General features: G+C 48.5%; 1 protein-coding gene and 1 long non-coding RNA gene across 4 annotated transcripts in view; one reads left to right on the top strand and one right to left on the bottom strand.

Moving 5' to 3' along the window:
• Window positions 1-5,074, top strand: part of Ddx11l1 (DEAD/H-box helicase 11 like 1) — a gene marked incomplete in the record, with an annotated part of 107,737 nt that extends 102,663 nt beyond the window's left edge. For all 3 annotated transcript variants that reach the window (NM_001447204.1, NM_001447203.1, NM_001447202.1), the window contains 1 exon segment: window positions 3,959-5,074. In NM_001447204.1, coding sequence (NP_001434133.1) covers window positions 3,959-4,138 — 180 coding nt within the window.
• LOC102554696 (uncharacterized) lies at window positions 1,310-12,417 on the bottom strand. The gene is made up of 5 exons (XR_015629826.1): window positions 6,250-12,417; window positions 4,166-4,319; window positions 2,143-2,255; window positions 1,546-1,755; window positions 1,310-1,436 (listed from the first exon to the last, which is right to left on the bottom strand). It is a non-coding gene; the product is annotated as an uncharacterized LOC102554696 (long non-coding RNA).
• Window positions 12,418-18,713: the final 6,296 nt, after the last annotated feature.

Genomic DNA, 18,713 nt, shown 5'->3' with positions numbered 1-18,713 from the left:
TGTTTTACAAAGAAAGCCAGGAGGAAGGAGAGTTCCTGGGTCTGGGGCCTGTCAAGCAGGGCTTCAATGTGGCCCTTTCCTCTGAGTTTTGATAGGTTTCTGTGTGGTCAGGGCAGTCAACCTCAGGAGAGACCTGCCTCAGCCTGGTGTCCCCTTTCTCACAAGGTCACAGTGTATCATCTCAGTGATGGACAGACATGAGTACATTTACCAGAACTTAACAAATAGCCCATCCTTCCATATATGGACAATTTAGGTGCATTGGGTTGTGATTCCAGCAAGAGTATCTAAGTCAGACCAGGAGGCATTGGATGAAGAGGTATGGGGACATCCCTGACAACAGCTGCAGCAAGAGTGGTAGGACTAGTCATACGCAGCCATGTTTCTAACCTCACTAGCTTTAGGATGTGGTGCCATCAAAGCCTCTGCTCTAGGTGCAGACCTGAGGCTGCTTGGGAGAGTTTCCTTTCACATGATGTAGAAGTTTCCCCGTGCTGCCCCCTGAGAACAGAACCCCAGGACATCAGCCATGCGTGGTGTCAGCTGCAGGACTGAGCTCCCCTTGTGCCCTCTCCTCTCATAGCTGCTAGGAGTCCCAGTGTCTTAGCATCAAAAGCTAAGACGTATCTAATGTTCTCGCCTTACTAGCATCTAACAGATGAGGTCCACGGTGACTTTCAGTGTTGTCTCTAAGGAAAGACAACATGAAGGGTGATCTGATTCTTGGCCTTTGGATCTATGGTGAATCTCTGAGTGCCTCAGGTTATGAGTCACTGCAAAACCTTGGCTCATCTTCTGTGAGGTAGGACTGTGCATATTTGTCAGTGATCCCTAGGAAATTCCAAGGTGAGATACCGCAGACCCCTTTTCTTTTGTGGACTCTGTCTACCTGAAAGTTTTCTTCATGGCAGAGGAGCATTGCTCCTTGAACAGGTTGTTGGTTATTTAGAGCAGATGAAGCCAAGTGTTTCCCAGAGCATCAGTGGTCTATCAGACTCTGAATAGACGCTGTAGATGACTTCACTGCTTCGCTCCAGCATCCTCCCTGAGTGCAGGGCACTGGAACAGGCATGGCCTTGGAGAGATGTGGTATTTTTAGTGTGGAAGGTGGAGATAAAAGGCAAAAGATCCAGCATGGGTCAAGATCATGCAAGGGTTATCCCTTGCTTTCTGGGCTCCCACTTTTGCATAATCAGTTGTTGACACAGCCAAGAATATAACTGAAAAGGTCCCAACAGTGAATAAACCATGAAACGTGGACAGTGGAGCTGGGAGCTCTCAGGCTTAGGAACCACACTGGAGCAGGTCATGCTCTGAGCTTTAAGTTTATTCTCACCTCTGAGTCAGGATTAAGGTTGTTGGCTTGGTCCCACTCACAGGTAAATAAGAGCATCTGGTGTGAGGGCTCTGGATCTGCTGATGAGGGAAGCCATGTCCTAAAATATTACAGACTTACTGTTACAGTCAAAGAAAGTTCTGGCAAAATAAAGGTAGGCAGAAAGATCTGGGGCAAATGAAGTAGTATGAGATTCAATGAGACTTAACCTTAGAGAACTAAGTAAGCTGAGAGCTTGAGGATCCCCAAGTCAACAATCAAGGCAAGTCTGCAGGAGAGATATGATCCGGACTGGCATCCAAGGAAGGAGAACAGCACATGTCTGTGCCAAGGCCAAGGCTCCCACTTCCCAGACAAGTCAGGTACTTCTGTGTGTACTGGCACTGACAAAGACCCTTCAGATTCTTCACCTGCAAAAACTTCCAAGAATAGACAATAGAGTACAATCTCAGGGTATTTCCCCAACTTTCAGTAATGCCTCAATAGAGTATCCTTTGACCTCTATACCGTACCCAGAAAATAATCATGCTACCTCTCCCCCCCACACACACACACACAATGATACAGACAGACAGAGAGAAAGAGACAGGCAGACAGACTGAGAGGCAGGGAGAAAGAGCAAAGGAAAGAGAAACAGATGCAGAGACAGACAAAGCAGGAGTATCAGAGAGACAGAGAGACAGACAGTGGATAAGGAAGTAAGTGACTAAATATGTCAATAATATCAAGTGCTTGGCAAGGTTATGGGCTCTCAGAGCCATACCGTCTGTGAAAACTAGGGTAATGTCTGGAAGCCTCATACATACCTTGTAGCACTGAATTGGGCCTACTCAAAGAAGCACACCGTAACAGAAGGGCAGAGAGGCCGACCACTTGTTATCCTTTCTTGGAGGGAGGGGTTCCACACCTGGAAATGGACCTGGCAGAGGAAACAGAAAAAAAAGGATCAAATGAAGGCAGAGAAGTCTGCTGAGGTATCTTCATCTATGTCTGGAAGGCATTACTCGAGGACACGGTAGAGACATAGCAGTTATGAGCTGATGGCTGAGTAAAAACAGTGTCAGGTATAATGTGGGGAGAAACTGAGCTGGCAGAGAGAACACACTACAAGGCGTCAGCCTTGAGCCCAGGCAAAGTGAGAAGCTGAAGCCTCTAGTCCTGAGTCTGAGAGTTTTCAATGTTGGGAGCTGTGGTGGCCACTGGAGCAATTCATGGTCTTTAATCAGACTCTCAAGCAGTGCAGGAGAGGTGACCTGGAGGGAGAGTCTTCACAGAGGAGTCCTCTAGATGAAGTCCCCTGTGAGCATGTCTGTAGAGGACCTCTTTGATTACCTTAACTGACAATGGAAGGTACAACACTTTGGGTAGTGCCAATCCCTAGGCTTCTGTCCCAGACTGCATGACAGCAGAGAGCTCTAGATGAGCACAAGCAAGCAAGCCTCATGCAGGCCTTTCTTTCCCTCTGCTCTAGACTGTGGCTATGACATGGGTAGTCCCTTTGCACACGAGCCTTGGCTTCACATGGTCATGCAGTATAACTTGGAAGTGTCACGTCACTGTGATAGAAATGCAACTGAAGAGGGTTTATTTCAGATAATCGCACTGACTCTCAAACAGCCCAGGGCAACATAGAGATATCAATCTGTAGGTCCCAACTCATGCTCAGTGGAGCTTTGCCTCTCTCCCTCTGAGGGTCTCATCTCCAGTCATAATGTAAAAATGTCCTTCAGGGCATTCTGTCAAGGGTCAGAGGGACTTCTGTCAGTGTGTGCCAAGTGTCAGATTACAGCACAGGAATTTACAGTGACCCCGAGCACCTCCACTAATGACCTTCTGTGAAATACCAATCATATTGAGAGGCAAGCATGTGATACTCCCCTTGTTCTGTGTGCTACCATTTTCTCCCCAGAGCTTGATTCTGGACCGATTTCGTGGAGAGGCCTTGGAAATCCCTGTTTATTCTTTGCCTTAGAGCACTGGAAGCTCAGTTGGACAGGATCAGAGTTGCAAATGTCTGTGGTCTTCTCTTGGGGAGTACTCTGGAACACTGGATTAGCACAGACTTCAGGGCCGGTTAAGAAATATGCAGGGGGGCTGGAGAGACTGCTCAGTGGTTAAGAACACTGACTGCTCTTCCAGAAGTCCTGAGGTCAAATCTCAACCACTACATGGTGGCTCAACAACCATCTGTAATGAGATCTGATGCCCTCTTCTGGTGTGTCTGAAGCCCACTCCAGTACTTATTAGAATAAATAAATCTTTTTAAAAAGAGAGAAATCTTTAGGGACTTAAGTGCTCAAGCTTCCCGAGAAGCAGGAATTCTGTAATGGAAGGAAATATCTTCACCTTATTAGGAGATAGAATGAATGGGGGATGAGGGCAAACAAGGGCCAGCTCATGGATCCTATGTGAATGATTGTTATTTGGTCTTGGGGTACAGGGATTGAAGGCATCTGCTCAGGTCTTCTTTTGGGCAGATACCAAAAAGGCCTTGCTCTTGTGAATGGAGTTCCTGTGGAGAATCTGTATCATGTACACACTACATTAATGGCTTGACTGTTGTCTTACTGGGTAGGCATGCAGAACAAACGTGTAGGAATCTGGTCTCTCTCTTGTCTACAGATGCTGATGTCCATTCTTGGCAGACGCTCCACACTGATACAGCAAACAAGCAGCTCAGCACTGGGTGTTCTTCTCGACCGCAGGGAGATGCTGAGGTGGCCCATTAGAGCCTTGATCTTTGTCCCTATGCCGGGCACCACACCATCACATTATATTCCACCTGGACATTTGTTCCTGTGAACAACAGCCTCACATATTCCTGCATACCTTGCTCAGGGAGGAGGGTTTTACTCTGTGTTTCCAGATCAGCGTTGGTATTGAGATGTGATCCTCTGCAGTAATGACCACCTGCCCTCATCGTCAGAGAGCTATGTCCTTCCTGACCCCACATGCACCAGCTCCTGTAGGACGGAGGCGTCATCTGCAGAGGAGAAGCAGAGGAGGGAAGGCCTTAGATGCAAGGTGAGGGAACCCCAGGTACCATGGACAAGGGCAAGCCCACCTTTGCTGAGAACTTCCTACTGCATGAGATACCCCCGTGTAGATTACAACTCTGGTAAGAGCCAAAGCGCTCAGGAGGGAAGGACACTGGGGAAATGCAGAGACGGGAGAACTGATGGGCCATTGCCTTGTCCTGAATGACTAAAGCCTGCCCTTGAGACATGCAGTGGCCATCAAGAATAGCCAAGGCCATCGACTACTGGAGGTCAGCAAGTTGTGTGTCAGGAAGCTAATGGAACAGCACGTCCTTTAGGGCGGGGAGGGAAAGGGGTCACATGTGCCATTGGGCTTCGTCTCATGCTGACTCTGGGATAGGGAGAGTCCGGACCCTCTATGTCCTGTGCAAACTCAGGTTCCATAGGGAATTCATGACCATCCTCTGCAGATGAGGACAGCAGTCATGAGTCCCAGAAATGAAACCAATGGAGAACAGAATCGATGGGGCGGTAAGTGGCTGAGACACCTGATAGAGGACTGAGTGAAAATGTGACAGGGCACGAGGTCAGGCCAGCCATGTCCTGTTCCTAGAGTGAGGAGAGCTCACACTCTGAAGTGTCTGACAGGCTGGAAAGTGTTTTCGTCTCCCCATCTGGATTGGATAATTTTCTGTCAATTTGGTAAACTTAAAGTCATTGGGGATGAAAATGTCTTGTTGAGAATATGCCCTTATCAGATTGTGAGTGTGTCTGTCCTACATTTCATTATTAGTGATTGACTGTGTTTAGTCCAGTTTGGGTGATAGCAGACATGGGAGTAGCTAGCCACTTTTGGAAGATAAATGGTGGGTTTTTGTCTTCAGAGCCATGTGGAAGCAATAGAGTCTTGACAGGCAAGCCCTGATGCTCTTGTGCAATCACTTGAAGCACCCAATGTTCTGAGGGGGAGATGAGATTTCCTTTTTGGTCTTCCTCAGGTGGGAAGGGCCTTTTCTCTTCTGATATGCTGCTGCAGACACATGGGGTAGCTACAGCTCCTGAATGGAGGGCACAGGCACTAAATTGGCTCTTCTTCTTGGGACAATGTGAAGCAATGGCAGGCATGGAAGCCCTTCTTGCCATCTTGTGTGCTGATAGTGTCAGGGCAAGAGGCCCATGCTCTCCTGAGGGCCAGATGTGGAGGATGCCAAAGTTGGGCTCACTGGCCCTTCTTTTTAGGGAAAGGCCAGGCATAGAGTGATGTGCCCTTCCGGGTTGCATAGGGCATGGAATCTCAGGCTCGGCTGAAGTGGTAAATCTATGCTCGGGCCCCTTGTGACCTTTTTTTTAAAACTAAAATAGGTATCTGTCTGTTCATTAAAATTCCCCCCCCCCCCGAGTTGGTTACATAACCCAGGGCCTTGCGCTTGCTAGGCAAGTGCTCTACCACTGAGCTAAATCCCCAACCCCATTAAAAATTTTAGCTGTGATTCCAAGATCTCGTTGGCCTAAAGCCCCATGCTTCAGAGCATGTTCTATTGCTTTAATCTGGATAGGCCGCTGTGTGGTATTAGCTTCACTTCCATGCCCCGTGGATATCTCTTAGTGTCCTCACTGGAGGGCCTCATCCCTGGGGACTATGAGGACATGGTGAATTATGTCTTCAAGCTGCCCAGGAAAGTGAGCTGGACTGTCCCAGGTTCCCTTGGCAACCCTTTATCTAGGTCTGTCTGCTGCTTCCTCCAAAGGAGCCATACCTAGTGGTGAGGAAATGGACAAGGAAGTCCAGATGCACTCCTCTGCCTCCTCGCCAGCATATGGCTGCCCCATTATGCCCTCTGGGCCATTCAAGCTCTGTTCCCACTCTGCATTGCAGTAAGGTGCTGGGTTTGCACTCGATGTCCAGGACAAAGTTTGTTACATAATCCACATTACCTTCTGCATGTCCGAGGGAAAGCTGGGTCTCCTGCCTCGACGGACAATGTCAAGGCTGACACTGTCTGCCTGATTGTTTTCATTGCCTCTCCCTCCTCCTGCAGGCCATCCTCCACTGTCAGGTCAGAGAAGTGTCCTCCTGGGGCACACTCAGCAACAAGATGGACCCGACTTGCTGTTACTAGAGCCTGGGAGAGGCTGATGGTGTAGCATGGGGTAGTGACCAGCCCATACTTGTTGACACTTTCTTTGGGTCTGCTTCCTGTCTCTTTGAGAGGCGCCACATTTTGAAGGTAAATGGTGGGTGTTTGTCTTTAGAGCCCTTGTGTAGCCACAGAGTCTTGACAGGCAAGTCCTGATTCTCTTACACAGTCTCTTGAAGCACCCAATATTCTCCAGGGGTGGTGAGATTTCCTTATAAAGAGTCTCAGGTGGCCATGAGCATTTCCTCTTCTGATATCCAACTGCAGACGCACGGGGCAGCCACAGCTCCTAAATGGAGGGCACAGGCAGTAAATGCCTCTGTTCTTGGGACAACGTGAAGCAATGGCAGGCATGGAAGCGATTCTGCCTGAATGTTTTCTTTGCATCTCCCTCCTGAAGGGACCGTCATTCATGGTCAAAGAACTTGCCTACTGGGGCACACTCAGTAACTAGATGCACCCACTTTTATGTTTCTAGAATCTGTAAGAGGCTGATGATGTAGGATAGTGTAGTGACCAAGGTCAAGGTTGTGATGCGCCCTCCCATACTTGTCTACATTTTCCTTGGTTCTGCTTCCTGTCTCTTTCACAGGAGCCACATTTGGAAGATATATGGTGGGTTTTTGTCTTTGGTGTCCTCAGGATGCAACAGAATCTTCACAGGCAAGCCCTGATTCTCTTATGCAGTCTCTTGAGGCACCCAATATTCTGAGGGGTGGTGAGACTTCCTTGTTAGCTACTTCCTCAGGTGGCGTGGGCATTTCCTCTTCTGCTATGCTGTGCCAGACACATGGGGCAGCCACAGCTCCTGACTGGAGGGCATAGGCAGTAAATCAGCTCTTCCTTTGGGGAAAATGTAAAACAATGGCAGGCGGGGAGGCACTTCTTGCCATCTTGTGTCCTGACAGTGCTAGGGAAATGGCCCATTTACTCCTGAGGGCCAGATAAGGAGGAAGCCAAGTTTGAGCTCACTGGCCCTTCTCTGCTTGGAAGACCAGAGACAGAGGGATGTGCTGGTGATATGGGTGGCATAGGACATGGCATCACAGGCGTGGCTCAAGTGTTAGGTGTGTGTTTATGCCCCTCTTGTACCCATTCTTTGAAAGCAAATAAGTACCCATCATTCTGCCACATTATTGACAGGAATTAGAAGATCTCTTTGAAATTTAAAGCCATGCATGGCAGCATGTGTATAATGTTGCAATCTGAATAAGTCACATTTGGAATATGTCTACCACGTTTACTGTCCTATGGCTGTCTCTCAATGACTTTCATGGAGGCCTCATTTCTGGAGGAAATGAGATGTTGTGATGTGGGTTTTCAGGTTGCTCAGAGGCATGAGCTGGACTGTCACAGGTCCTAGTGGCAATCTAAGTCCTTGATCTCTTCCCTGGTTGTTCTTCTGAAGGGACAGTACCCCGTGTGAGGACTGCACCCACGTGTCTCCGTGCCATCCTAAGGCCTACTAATGCCAGCTCTGGGTCCCACACTGCCATTTCAGTAAGGCCCAGGATTGTACTTGATGGCCATGCCAAAGTCTATCACCTTCACATGACCCTCTGCCACTCTGAGGAAAAGCTGGGGTTTCCTGTCTCGATGGACAAGGTCAAGGCTGTGGCATTACGTTATTGCCGATTCTATCCGCCTGACTATTCTCTTTGCCTCTTCATCTTGGGGTGGGCCGTCCTCCATTGTCAGGTCAGAGAAGTTTCCCCCTGGAGCACACTTAGTGAGTAGATGGACCTGCTTTGATGTTACTACAACCTGGATGAGGTAATGAAGTTAAAATGGTGTAGTGCACGACATCAGTGTTGTGATGCTCCATGCCATATTGTTTACCTTTTAATGGGTTCTGGGTCCTTCCTCTTTCAGAGGATCTACTTTCTTGTAAGATAGATGGGGGCTTTGTCTTTGGTGCCCTCCCTCCGGAAGCAACACAGCTTTAATAGGGAATCTGTGATTCTCTAACACAGTGACTTGAAGCACCTAATCCTTAGAGGACATGATGAGATTGCCTTGTCAGAGAATTCTTCAGGTAGCACAGGCATTTCCTCTTCGATGTGCTGCTGCTGACACATGGGGCAGCCACAGCTCCTGAATGGAGGGCACAGGCAGGAAATTGGCTCTTCTTCTTGGGAGAATGTAAAGCAATGGCAGGCATGGAAGCCCTTCTTGCCATCTTGTGTCCTGATAGTGCCAGGGGAACAGGCCCAGGCTCTCCTGAGGGCCAGATGTGGAGATGGCCAAAGTTGGGCTCACTGTCCCTCCTCTTATTGGAAGAACAGAGATAGATGGATGAGCTGGTGATGGGGTGGCATAGGGCACACAAGCACAGGCTTGGATGAAGTAAAAGATCTGCGCTTAATCTCGTGTGTATGCTTCCTTTCACAATCAAATGTGTACCCATTGGTTCATCATACCTTTTTGCAGGGATTCCAAGAAATTGTTGACATTGAATGCCTTGTCTCTGAGCATGTCTATATTGTTTGATTCAGAATAAGGCACACTTGGGATATTTCCTTTACAGTTATCAACCCTTGGATGTCACTTAATGTCTTCAGTGGAGGGCCCTCATCTCTGGAGGAACTGGGAGAATATGGTGAATTAGGTTTTCAGGTTGTGGAGAGACATGAGCTTGGATGTCACAGGTCCCCATGGCAATTTTTTCCTCAATGTCTTTCTTGGTGCTTCTTCTGAAAGGGTACTACCCAGTGGTGATAGAGTAGCACACCCCAACTCACACATCTGCCTCTCGGCCATCATATGGCCACAAAACAACCCCCCTTTTCACACACTCTCGTTTCAGTAAGGTGTTGGTTGTACACTTGATGGCCATGGCAAAGTCTATTACCTTCACATGACCCTCTGCGTCTCTAAGGAAAAACTGGGGTTTCCTGTCTTGATGGACAATGTCAAGGTTGTGGCAGTGCTTTATGGCTGACACTGCCTGCCTGAATATTTTCTCTACCTCTACCTGTAGCAGGTCATCCCCCATTTTCAGGTCAACTTCTTTGGCACACTCAGTAACTAGATAGGCTCCACTCCCTTTGACTCAAAGAGGCTGATGCTGTCGTGACCAATGTCGAGAATGTGATGTGATATCCCATGCTTGTTTACACTTTTATTGGGTCTGGTTCCTGCCTCTTTCAGTGGAGGCTCTTTCTAAGTTGAGAAATATGGTGGGTCTGTTTCTGGAGTGCCCGGGAAGCAACAGTCATGACAGGCATGCGCGGATTCTCTTTCAGTCTCTTGAAGCACCCAAATTCTCAGTGGGTGATGAGATGTCCTTGTTCGAGGTTTCCTCAGGTGGTAGGGGATCTCCTCGTCCAATACACTGGTGTAGACACAAGGGAAAATGCAAAGCAGTAGCAGGCATGGAAGCCCTTCTTGCCACCCTGTGTGGGTTAGTGTCAGGGAAACAGGCCCATGCTCTCCTGAGGGCCAGATGTGGAGGAAGCCAAAGTTGGGCTCACTGCCCCTTCTCTTTATGGGAAGATCAGAGGTAGAGGGATGTGCTAGTGGATGGTTTGGTATGGATGGGGTGGCATAGGACAGAAAGTCACAGCCAGATGAAGAGGAAGATCTGGGCTCAAACCTCTTACATAACTTTTTGTTAAAGTAAAAAATGTACCCGTCCGTTCATTTTATTTTTCTGGCTGGGATTCCAGGACCTCATTGGCTTAAAATCCCATGTTTCAGAGCATGTTATATTGTTTCAATCTGGATACGTTGATTTCCAGTATTCAATTCACCTTCCTTTACCCATGGGTGCCTCTTAGCGTCTTCAATGGAAGGCCTCATGTCTGTGGGAACTATGAGGATATGGTGAATTAGGTTTTCAAGTTGCCAACAGAACTGAGATGGAATGTCAGTTTCCCGTGGCGATCTTTATCTGTTTCATGGTCCTTCTCTGAAGGATGATAACCAGTGGTGATGGTATAGAGTACCACACTCGGAGCGCACACATCTGCTTTCTTGCCATCCATCACATGGCTGCTGTAATACTCCCTATTGGGCATTAAAGCTCTTGGTCCCACATCTCAATTTCAGTAAGGTGCTTTGTCTGTTCTTGATGGCAAGGCCAATGTCTATTACCTTCACGTTACCCTCTGCGTCTCTGAGGAAAAGCTAGGGTTTTGAGTCTCCATGGAGAATGCCAAGGTGTGGCAGTACTTTATAGCTGACACCGTCTCCCTGAGTGTTTTCTTTGCCTCTTCTTCCTGCTGTGGATCATCCTCCATTCCAAGGTCAAAGCAGTGTCCTCCTGGAGCACACTCAGTAACTGGATGGACCTGCTCTGATATTACTAGAACCCGGAAGCGGCTGATGGTGTAGGATGGTGGAGTGAACAATATTGAGGTTGTGATGTACCGTCCCATTCCTGTTTACCCTTTCATTACATTCTGCATCCTGCCTCTTGCAGAGAAGTCACATTCTCAAAACATGATATGGTGGGTTTTTGTCTATGCAGTCCTGGGAAGCAACAGAGTCTGGAGAGGCCAGACCTGCTTCTCTTGCGCAGTCTCTTGAAGCACCTAACATTCAGAATGGGTGATGAGATTTTTTTTTTTTGTCAGAGTCTTCCTGAGGAGTCATGGACATTTCCTCTTCCAATGTGCTGCTGCAGACACATGAGGCAGCCACAGCTTCTGAATGGAGGGCACAGGCAGGCAGTGAATCAGCTCTTTTTTGGCACACTGTGAAGCAATGGCAGGCGGGGAGGCACTTCTTGCCATCTCGTGCCCTGACAGTGTCCGGGCAAAGGTCTGTGCACACCTGAGGGCCAGATGTGCAGAAGGCCAGATTTGGGCTCACTGCCCTTCTCTTTAGTGAAAGACCAGAAATGTGCTGGTGTTGTGTGAGGCGTAGGATATGGAATCACAGGCTCGGCTCAAGTGTTAGGTGTGTGTTCATGCCCCTCTTGTACCCATTCTTTTAAAGTCAAATATGTACCCTTCATTTTGCCACAATATTTTGCAGGGATTCCAAGATCTCGTTGAAATTTAAAGCCATGCATCAGAGCATGTCTATAGTCTCAATCCAGATAGGTCAGAGTTGAAATACTTCCTCCACATTTAATGTCTCATGGATGTCTCTTAAAGTCTTCAATGGAGAACTTCACGTCTCTGGGGGAACTGGGATGATCTCATGTTTTTCAAGTTGCTCAGAGACATGAGTTGGAATGTCATAGGTCCCGCAATCTATTTCCATGATCTCTTTCCTGGTGCTTCCTGATGAGTAGGACCCACTGATGTCGGAATGGAGTAGCTGTCCAGACTGTTGTCCAGACTGTACATGTCTGCCCCCTTGCCATCACATGGTCCAATAAGGCAACTTCTGGGGCAGAAAAGCCCTTGGTCTCACTCTGCTCTTGCAGGAAGCTGCTCGGTCTGCACTCCATGGCCCGGGCAAATCTATTACATCCTTCACATTACCCTCCGCCTCTCTGAGGAAACTGGGGTTTCCTGTCTCCATGGACAATGTCAAGGCTGTGGCAGTACTTCATGGCTGACACTGTCTGCCTGAATGTTTTCTTTGCCTCTTCCTCCTACAGTGGACACCCTCCATTATCATGTTAAAGAAGTGTCCTCCTGGGGCACACTGAGCAACAAGATGGACCCGACTTGCTGTTACTAGAACCTGGGAGAGGCTGATGGTGTAGCATGGGGTAGTGACCACTGTCAAGGTTGTGATGCACCACCCCATACTTGTTGACACTTTTGTTGGGTCTGCTTCCTGCCTCTTTATGCTTTTTTTTTATTTAAACATTTCAACATGAATGAACACATTAACTTTTTTATTTTCATTTCAAATGTTATCCCCTTTCCCAGTTTCCCATCCATAATTCCCCTATCACATCCCCCCTCTCCTTGCTTCTATGAGGGTGTTCCTCCTCCCCAACCACCCACCCCTTCATGCCTCCCTGCCCTGACATTCCCCTACACTGGGGGCGGGGTCCAACCTTGGCAGGGCTGCCCTGTGGTGCCTAACAAGGCCCTGCTTGGCTACATATGCAACTGGAGCCATGGCTCTGTCCATTTGGGTAGTGGTTTAGTCCCTGGGAGGTCTGTTTGGTTGGTATTGTCGTTCTTATGGGGTTGCAAACCCCTTCAGCTCCTTCAAACCTTTTTGTAACTCCTCCAATGGGAACCCTGTTCTCTGTTCAGTGGTTGGCTTTGAGCATCCGCATCTTTTTGTCAGACTCTGGCAAAGCCTCTCAGGTGACAGCTTTTATCAGGCTCCTTTCAGCATGCACTTCTTGGTATCAGCAATGCTGTGTGGGTTTGGTGGCTGTATGTATATGAGCTGGATCCCAGGGTGGGTAGGCTCTGAGTATCCATTCCTCTAGTCTCTGCTCCAAACTTTGTTTCCGTATCTCCTTTGTTTCCTTAAGAAGGACTGAAGCATCTGCACTTTGGTCGTCCTCCTTCTTGAGCTTCATGTGGTCTGTGGATTATATCCTGGGTAATTCGAGCTTTTGGGCTAATATCCAGAGATACAGGCATGTGCTGGTGAAAGGAGGGGCATAGTGCATGGAATCCAGGCTTGGCTGAAGTGGTAGATCCATGCTCAACCTCCTTGCATACCTGTTCTTTTAAAATCAAATATGCACCCATCATTCCGCCAATGTCTTTTTTTTTTTGGAGGGGTTCAACCATCTCATTGGCATTAGACAGCATTCCTCAGAGCATGTCTACACTGTTGTAATATAGAGAGACCACAGTTGGGATATTTACTTCACCTTTCCTGACCCATGGGTGTCCCTCAGTGTCGTGAGTGCAGGGCCTCATCTCTGAAGACACTGTGAGGACCTAGATAATTAGGTTTCAATGTGCTCAGAGATACAACTTAGAATATGACAGGTCCCCTGGCAATCTTTTTCCTGATACCGTTCATGTGGCTTCCTCTGAACTGGTGGCACCCAGTGAGATAAAATAGAAAAGCAAGCACAGACCCCACACATCTGCCTTTATCCCACCATGTGGCCCCTCTAGTACAATCTCTGGGGTACCAAAGCCCTTGGTTCCTCACTGCCATTTAGGGGCGATGCTAGGTCTGAGCTTGGTGAAGCAGCCAAAGCATCAGCTTGGTTTTTCTGTCTGCATCTTGTATAATGTTTTGAAGTTTAGCGTCTCAAACAATGTCAAGTTTGGGGCAGTACTTTGTGGCTATCTGCCCAAAATTACCTTTGCCTCACCCTCCTGCAGCAGGCCATCCTCCAATTATCAGGTCAAACAGGTTTCCTCCTGGAGCTCACTCTGTAGCTAGATAGACTTGTTTTGATGTTGTTACTAGAACCTTCAAGAGCCTGATGGAGTCAGCATGGTGAAGTGTCTGAGGTGTCATTTCTGACAGTGTTCTCCTGATGTGCTTCTTGGTTATCTCTACAGTTTTTATGGCCAGCACAGCTTGTGTTTGTCTTTGGCAGGCAAGATTGACAGTGCCAAATGTACCCTTGCCGATGGGAAGAGCACATGGACTCCCGAGTTGGTTCTGTGCAGAATTGCTGGCCACAAGGCTAGGGTTGCTTTGCTCTGGTGCATACCGCTGCTGAGGGACGACTGAAAGCTCCCACACTAGGTGCAGCTGATCTCACCCAACAACTAAACAGACAGCTGTGAGGGAATCCCACAGGTCGCCAACCACAGCTCTCTCTTCTGTAGGGACAGAACTACAGACAGCCCACAGCCTCCTATGGGGGACCCTCAATCTTCCATCACAGTAATGTCAGAGCAAGAAATGGAGCAAGTACAACACGGCATAAGCCACAGTGGCTGTCTCTACTTTGGGCCACTGGGACCTTTGCATTCTCTTGAAAATGAGATCAGCCTCTCCCAGTTCAGCGGTTCAGAGATGGATATTTACTTGTTTAAGAGGCAGCAGAGTGCTTCAGTGGCCTTTGTAGATAGATGTTGACCAGTACTCCATGCAAGCAGGGCCAGCTCTAACCTGCTGTTCAGGTAGGGTGCCGGTCACAATCTTTGGAGTTTTGCAGCTAGTGAGGGACATGGCCAGTTCTGTTACAGATGACCACAGGGCCAGCTCTCCTGCCTGCCACTGGTATCACGTGATGAATGAATGAAGAGGGAATCTCACCCTCACCTAGCAGACAAGAGGACCCTTGGGGCTTGTACACAACCCATACATCCAGGCCCAGCTCTACTGTGCTCCCAGGCAAGGTCTGGGGCCTGAACTCCAGAGTGCTGTAGCAAGTGAGTGTCAGGGGCAGCGCTCCTGCTCTGGTCACACCAGAGTCAAGTCTCAAGCTTGCTGTAGGTGGTAAGGCACAAGGACAGAGAAGGGTGTCCCTTTCTTTGTCCACACTACTGAATTGGCACCAAGTAGCAGTGCCAGCTCCCCCAAACTTGCTCTTCCGGAGAGCAACACACACCCTCCTCAGGCGGTGACTGTGATTTAGGTCAGTGTAGTCCCTGCTATGTCATGATGGGGAAAGCCAGTGGCAATGTTGTGCAGTGCCTCACATGCCCCCTAAGGTGTTTTCCTGGAGAGCATGCAAAACTCCAGACCTTGTCTGAAAGATTGTCCTTGGTTTGTAGTCAGGTGGCCCATTGATGTTTCCAGCAGTTTGAGACCTGGTAACTAGGATAAGCCAGCTATACTGACAAGCTTTCTGCATTGAAGTGTGGCTTTCTTTTGTAAGAAAACCCTTAACTGCCCAGACACACACTGACTAAAGACTTGCTACTCTCGTCAGGGACCTCAGTAATCTTGTTTTGGTCTTCTCCCTCAGGGAAAACAAAACCTGTACCTGTCTTTTCGGCCCACTGAATAAAACTGATCTTTTTGTTCCCAGTTATGACTGCTTGGTTGGTGTCTTCTTTTAAACCAAACAGTGCAGTCCAAAAAAATATCTCCACCTTTCTCCTGACCTGTATTTAGCCTGACTGGACATCTAACACTTACCAGGATCATGAGACCCTGGGCTGTTTCCCAAGCCTATTTTTTTAATTGATGAGAGTTGCTAGGGAATTTTGCTTTTGTTGTGTGGTCAAACCTCGGATCTTGGAAAAGAAACTTCAAAGATTTAAAGCTTTGATTATATGAATAGGTCCTTATTACTAGAGATTTCTCAAATAGTTTAAAATCACCATGACTGTGGGACAGAAAAAGAAGCAATAGATAAGAGAGATCCTAGAGGGGAAGCAAGAGACACCAGGAGAGGAAGGGGAAGGAGGACATCTGGTCCTATGTCGTGAGATTACAGAGGGGTCCATGTCCCGTGCTGTATTGGCCTTCCTCTGGGGCAACAGAAGTGGATGTACAAAACTCAAATACCCCAGCACTTCTCGTAGACCGGCACCCATGTCCTATTCTTTTAACCGCAGCCCAGCTAACGTGCTGCCAGACACTAACCCAGGGGAGCCTCTTCCAGAGAGCAGAGCAGTTGTGGTCATCACAGTCCCTCAGCCTTGATGGGGGAACAAGAGGAGGTGACTGGGTGATGCTGCAGTGGATGCAGACTGGATGCCTAGCCATGAACCACCATGAGGGGAAGGTACGTTCTAGGTTCTTCCCCAGGCATGTCACGTGTAGCTCAGCTCATCCAGATGGGCACTGACGTTTGGCTTCAGCTTGTAGGTAACCATGGGACCTCTGAGTGGATTGTTGACTGCTGCAGGTGGAAGACGGAGACCCCATACTGTGTACCTGATATAACATGGGACCTGGAGGGGTCGTATGCTTCCACCCCTAGCTATATGCTCACTCGTACAAGACTGACCTCCTGTTATGTTTGTCAAGGGAAGGTGTGTGTTCATAAGAACAATGCTACGTGTCGCTTTTCCCAGGATCCCCCTTCTTTGTCAACTTGGCATTCTTTGAATTCTCCCAGCTCCTCAATCTACCAAGTCTCGGTGTAAGCCATGGATCCAGAGATTCCCTATAGCTTCCTAAATGATGTTTAATCCCAAGGCTTTGCAAAAAAGTCTGAGGCTCAAGACCTAGTCTTTTGAAGCCTTTTGCTGGGAGAACTAGAGTTGTCTCCCCACATATTCTAAATCCCAAGACAGCAAGGCACGGAGAGCAGGTGTTGACGGCACATTCCAAGTTCAAGGGAAGAGTGAGGCTGGGTCCACAGATCCCCTGTGCCTGTCGGCTGGGAACAGCTCTGTGGCGCACAGATTTGGTTCAGGAATCCCCGGGTGGTTCTTTGGTGAGAGTGCTGCAGTCACTCATAAGACCATCTCTACTGTCTGGAGTTATCACAGAGAAAGGAGCCTCCCTTGAGGAAATGCCTGCATGAGATCCAGCTGCAAGGTGTTTTCTCAGTTAGTAATAAAAATGTTGAAGGGCACATCGCAGCTGGTGCCATCCCTGGGCTGGTATTGTAAGGTTCTATAAGAAAGCAAGCTGAGCCAGTAAGGGGAAGGAAGTCAGCCATGCACCACTCCTCCATGGCCTCTGCATCAGCTTCTGCCTCCAGGTTCCTGCCCTGTGTCAATTCCTGTCTTGACTTCCTTTAGTGATGAACAGCCATGTGGAAGTGTAAGCTGAATAAACCCTTTCCTGCCCAACTTGCTTCTTGGTCGTGATGTTTTGTGCGGTAATAGAAACACTGGCTAAGACACCATTTGAAGGAAACTTTGCTCTACTCTGCTCGGAATGTGAGTGAAGGGTTCAACTTCTCTGAGTACCTAGACCTGTAAGTCTTCTCTTCTCTGGTGGGGCTGGGGCCACTGGGCTATACCTCTAAAGCATGCCACAGGATAGGAAACCACATGGCCTGCTGGGGGTCTATAGGTTGTGGGTGGATTAGTTGAAATCCCTCTCCACCTGGCTGTGTAGACAGAGAAGTAGGAAGCCATGATTTGCTTAGTGTCCTGGTATCAGCCTGGGTTGGATCTCGGAGCTAAAACAATTTTTCCAAGTGGTACCTCCTCCGTTGTGAGATCCAGAAGGCCATAGAGTTGTAAAGGGATGGGACAGGGATTAGTGGTTGAGAATATATTGTCAGAAACGAAGAGGACAACTCATTCTCACCATCATGCCTGGTGCGGGTCGAGCTTCTTTCTGGCTTCAGGAGGCTGTACCAGCAGCAGCTTTGTGCCTTTTCTGCCTTGTGGGGAGCCATTCTGCCTGCTTCTGTGAAAGCCTGCCTGTCAGGCGTAGTCCAGTCGGGTCAGGGTCTACTGGCAGATTGCCTGCTCTACTGACCACAGGAGGACAGGGTTTCCACTTGAAGTTCACGTCGAGGAGCTCAATGTTCTATTAGCCTTGGAGGAAGGAGGAGTGAGGGGGAGGGAGGCCTCCAGATGGGTACAGGTATTGAATGTACGTCAGCCACTGTCTCTGCTGGCTTGGGAGTTTCCTTCCCACCATACTCTAAAGCCTCTGAGAAGCTCAAGGCTGCAGCAGCACTGACTGGACAGCCCTCTCCACCTCGACCTCTGTCTCTCTGTCTTCTCATCCGTCTTTCCTATAATCCTCACCCCCCATCTGAAGACTACTCCACTTCCTACTGGCCTGACCCGTACACTGCAAGCCTGCCTGGTCATAGGCTCTCAGCATGACGTCACACTTTCAAGTCCTCTGTCACCAAGTCCGCTGTGTTTGTGGTGAAGTATCCCTTGCTTCGCAGTAGTTACCCCACCTCATCCCTCAACTCTTGTTTGAACCAGCTCTGACCACCAGGGCAGGAGGAAAGCATACGCTCTGCTGAGCCTTCTGTATCTTTCCAAAAAGGTTACCCTTCTTACCCTAATGGGCACTGTTCACAGGGGCTGAGGCCTGCAGTTGCCATTACCATTGTATGTCTCTCCTTTCTCAGTCCTACTAAAGCTAAATAAAGTGCACTGGGCTGGAGCACGTAAGGAAGTCACTTGCGCCATTAGTTCTGACACATGGTGGACACAGGTGATGGTCCACCGAGGACAGTTGTCCAGCCACTCTGCCCCATGGACACAAGAGTGTTAGACCTTTTCTTGCCCAGCAGCCTCTCTGGCCTGTTCCTGCTGAAGTAAGGAAGGCTGCAGCCTGCTTAGGGGGTCATGGTCCAAAATTAACATTATATATTTTGTTGCTGGATAGACAGTTGGTTCTTCTATTCAATTTTCGAGACATGATTGGTCAGAATTTTCAGTGAAAGATACTTAATCCATTTTGATTCCTTTGAATTCAGACAAGGAAAATGAGATCTGTATCTGCACTGAGGTCCCCATTGGGAGGGTCCCAATGTCAATCTAAGGGAAAACATTCTACCACGAGATGCCAGGATTTATATAGAAGGATATGTGTCTTTTG

This window comes from Rattus norvegicus, chromosome 9, assembly GCF_021556685.1.
Source record: "Rattus norvegicus strain SHRSP/BbbUtx chromosome 9, alternate assembly SHRSP_T2T, whole genome shotgun sequence".
NCBI lineage: Eukaryota > Metazoa > Chordata > Mammalia > Rodentia > Muridae > Rattus > Rattus norvegicus.
The sequence above is the reverse complement of the archived record's forward strand: the minus strand, read 5'-3'. Positions and strand labels throughout refer to the sequence as shown.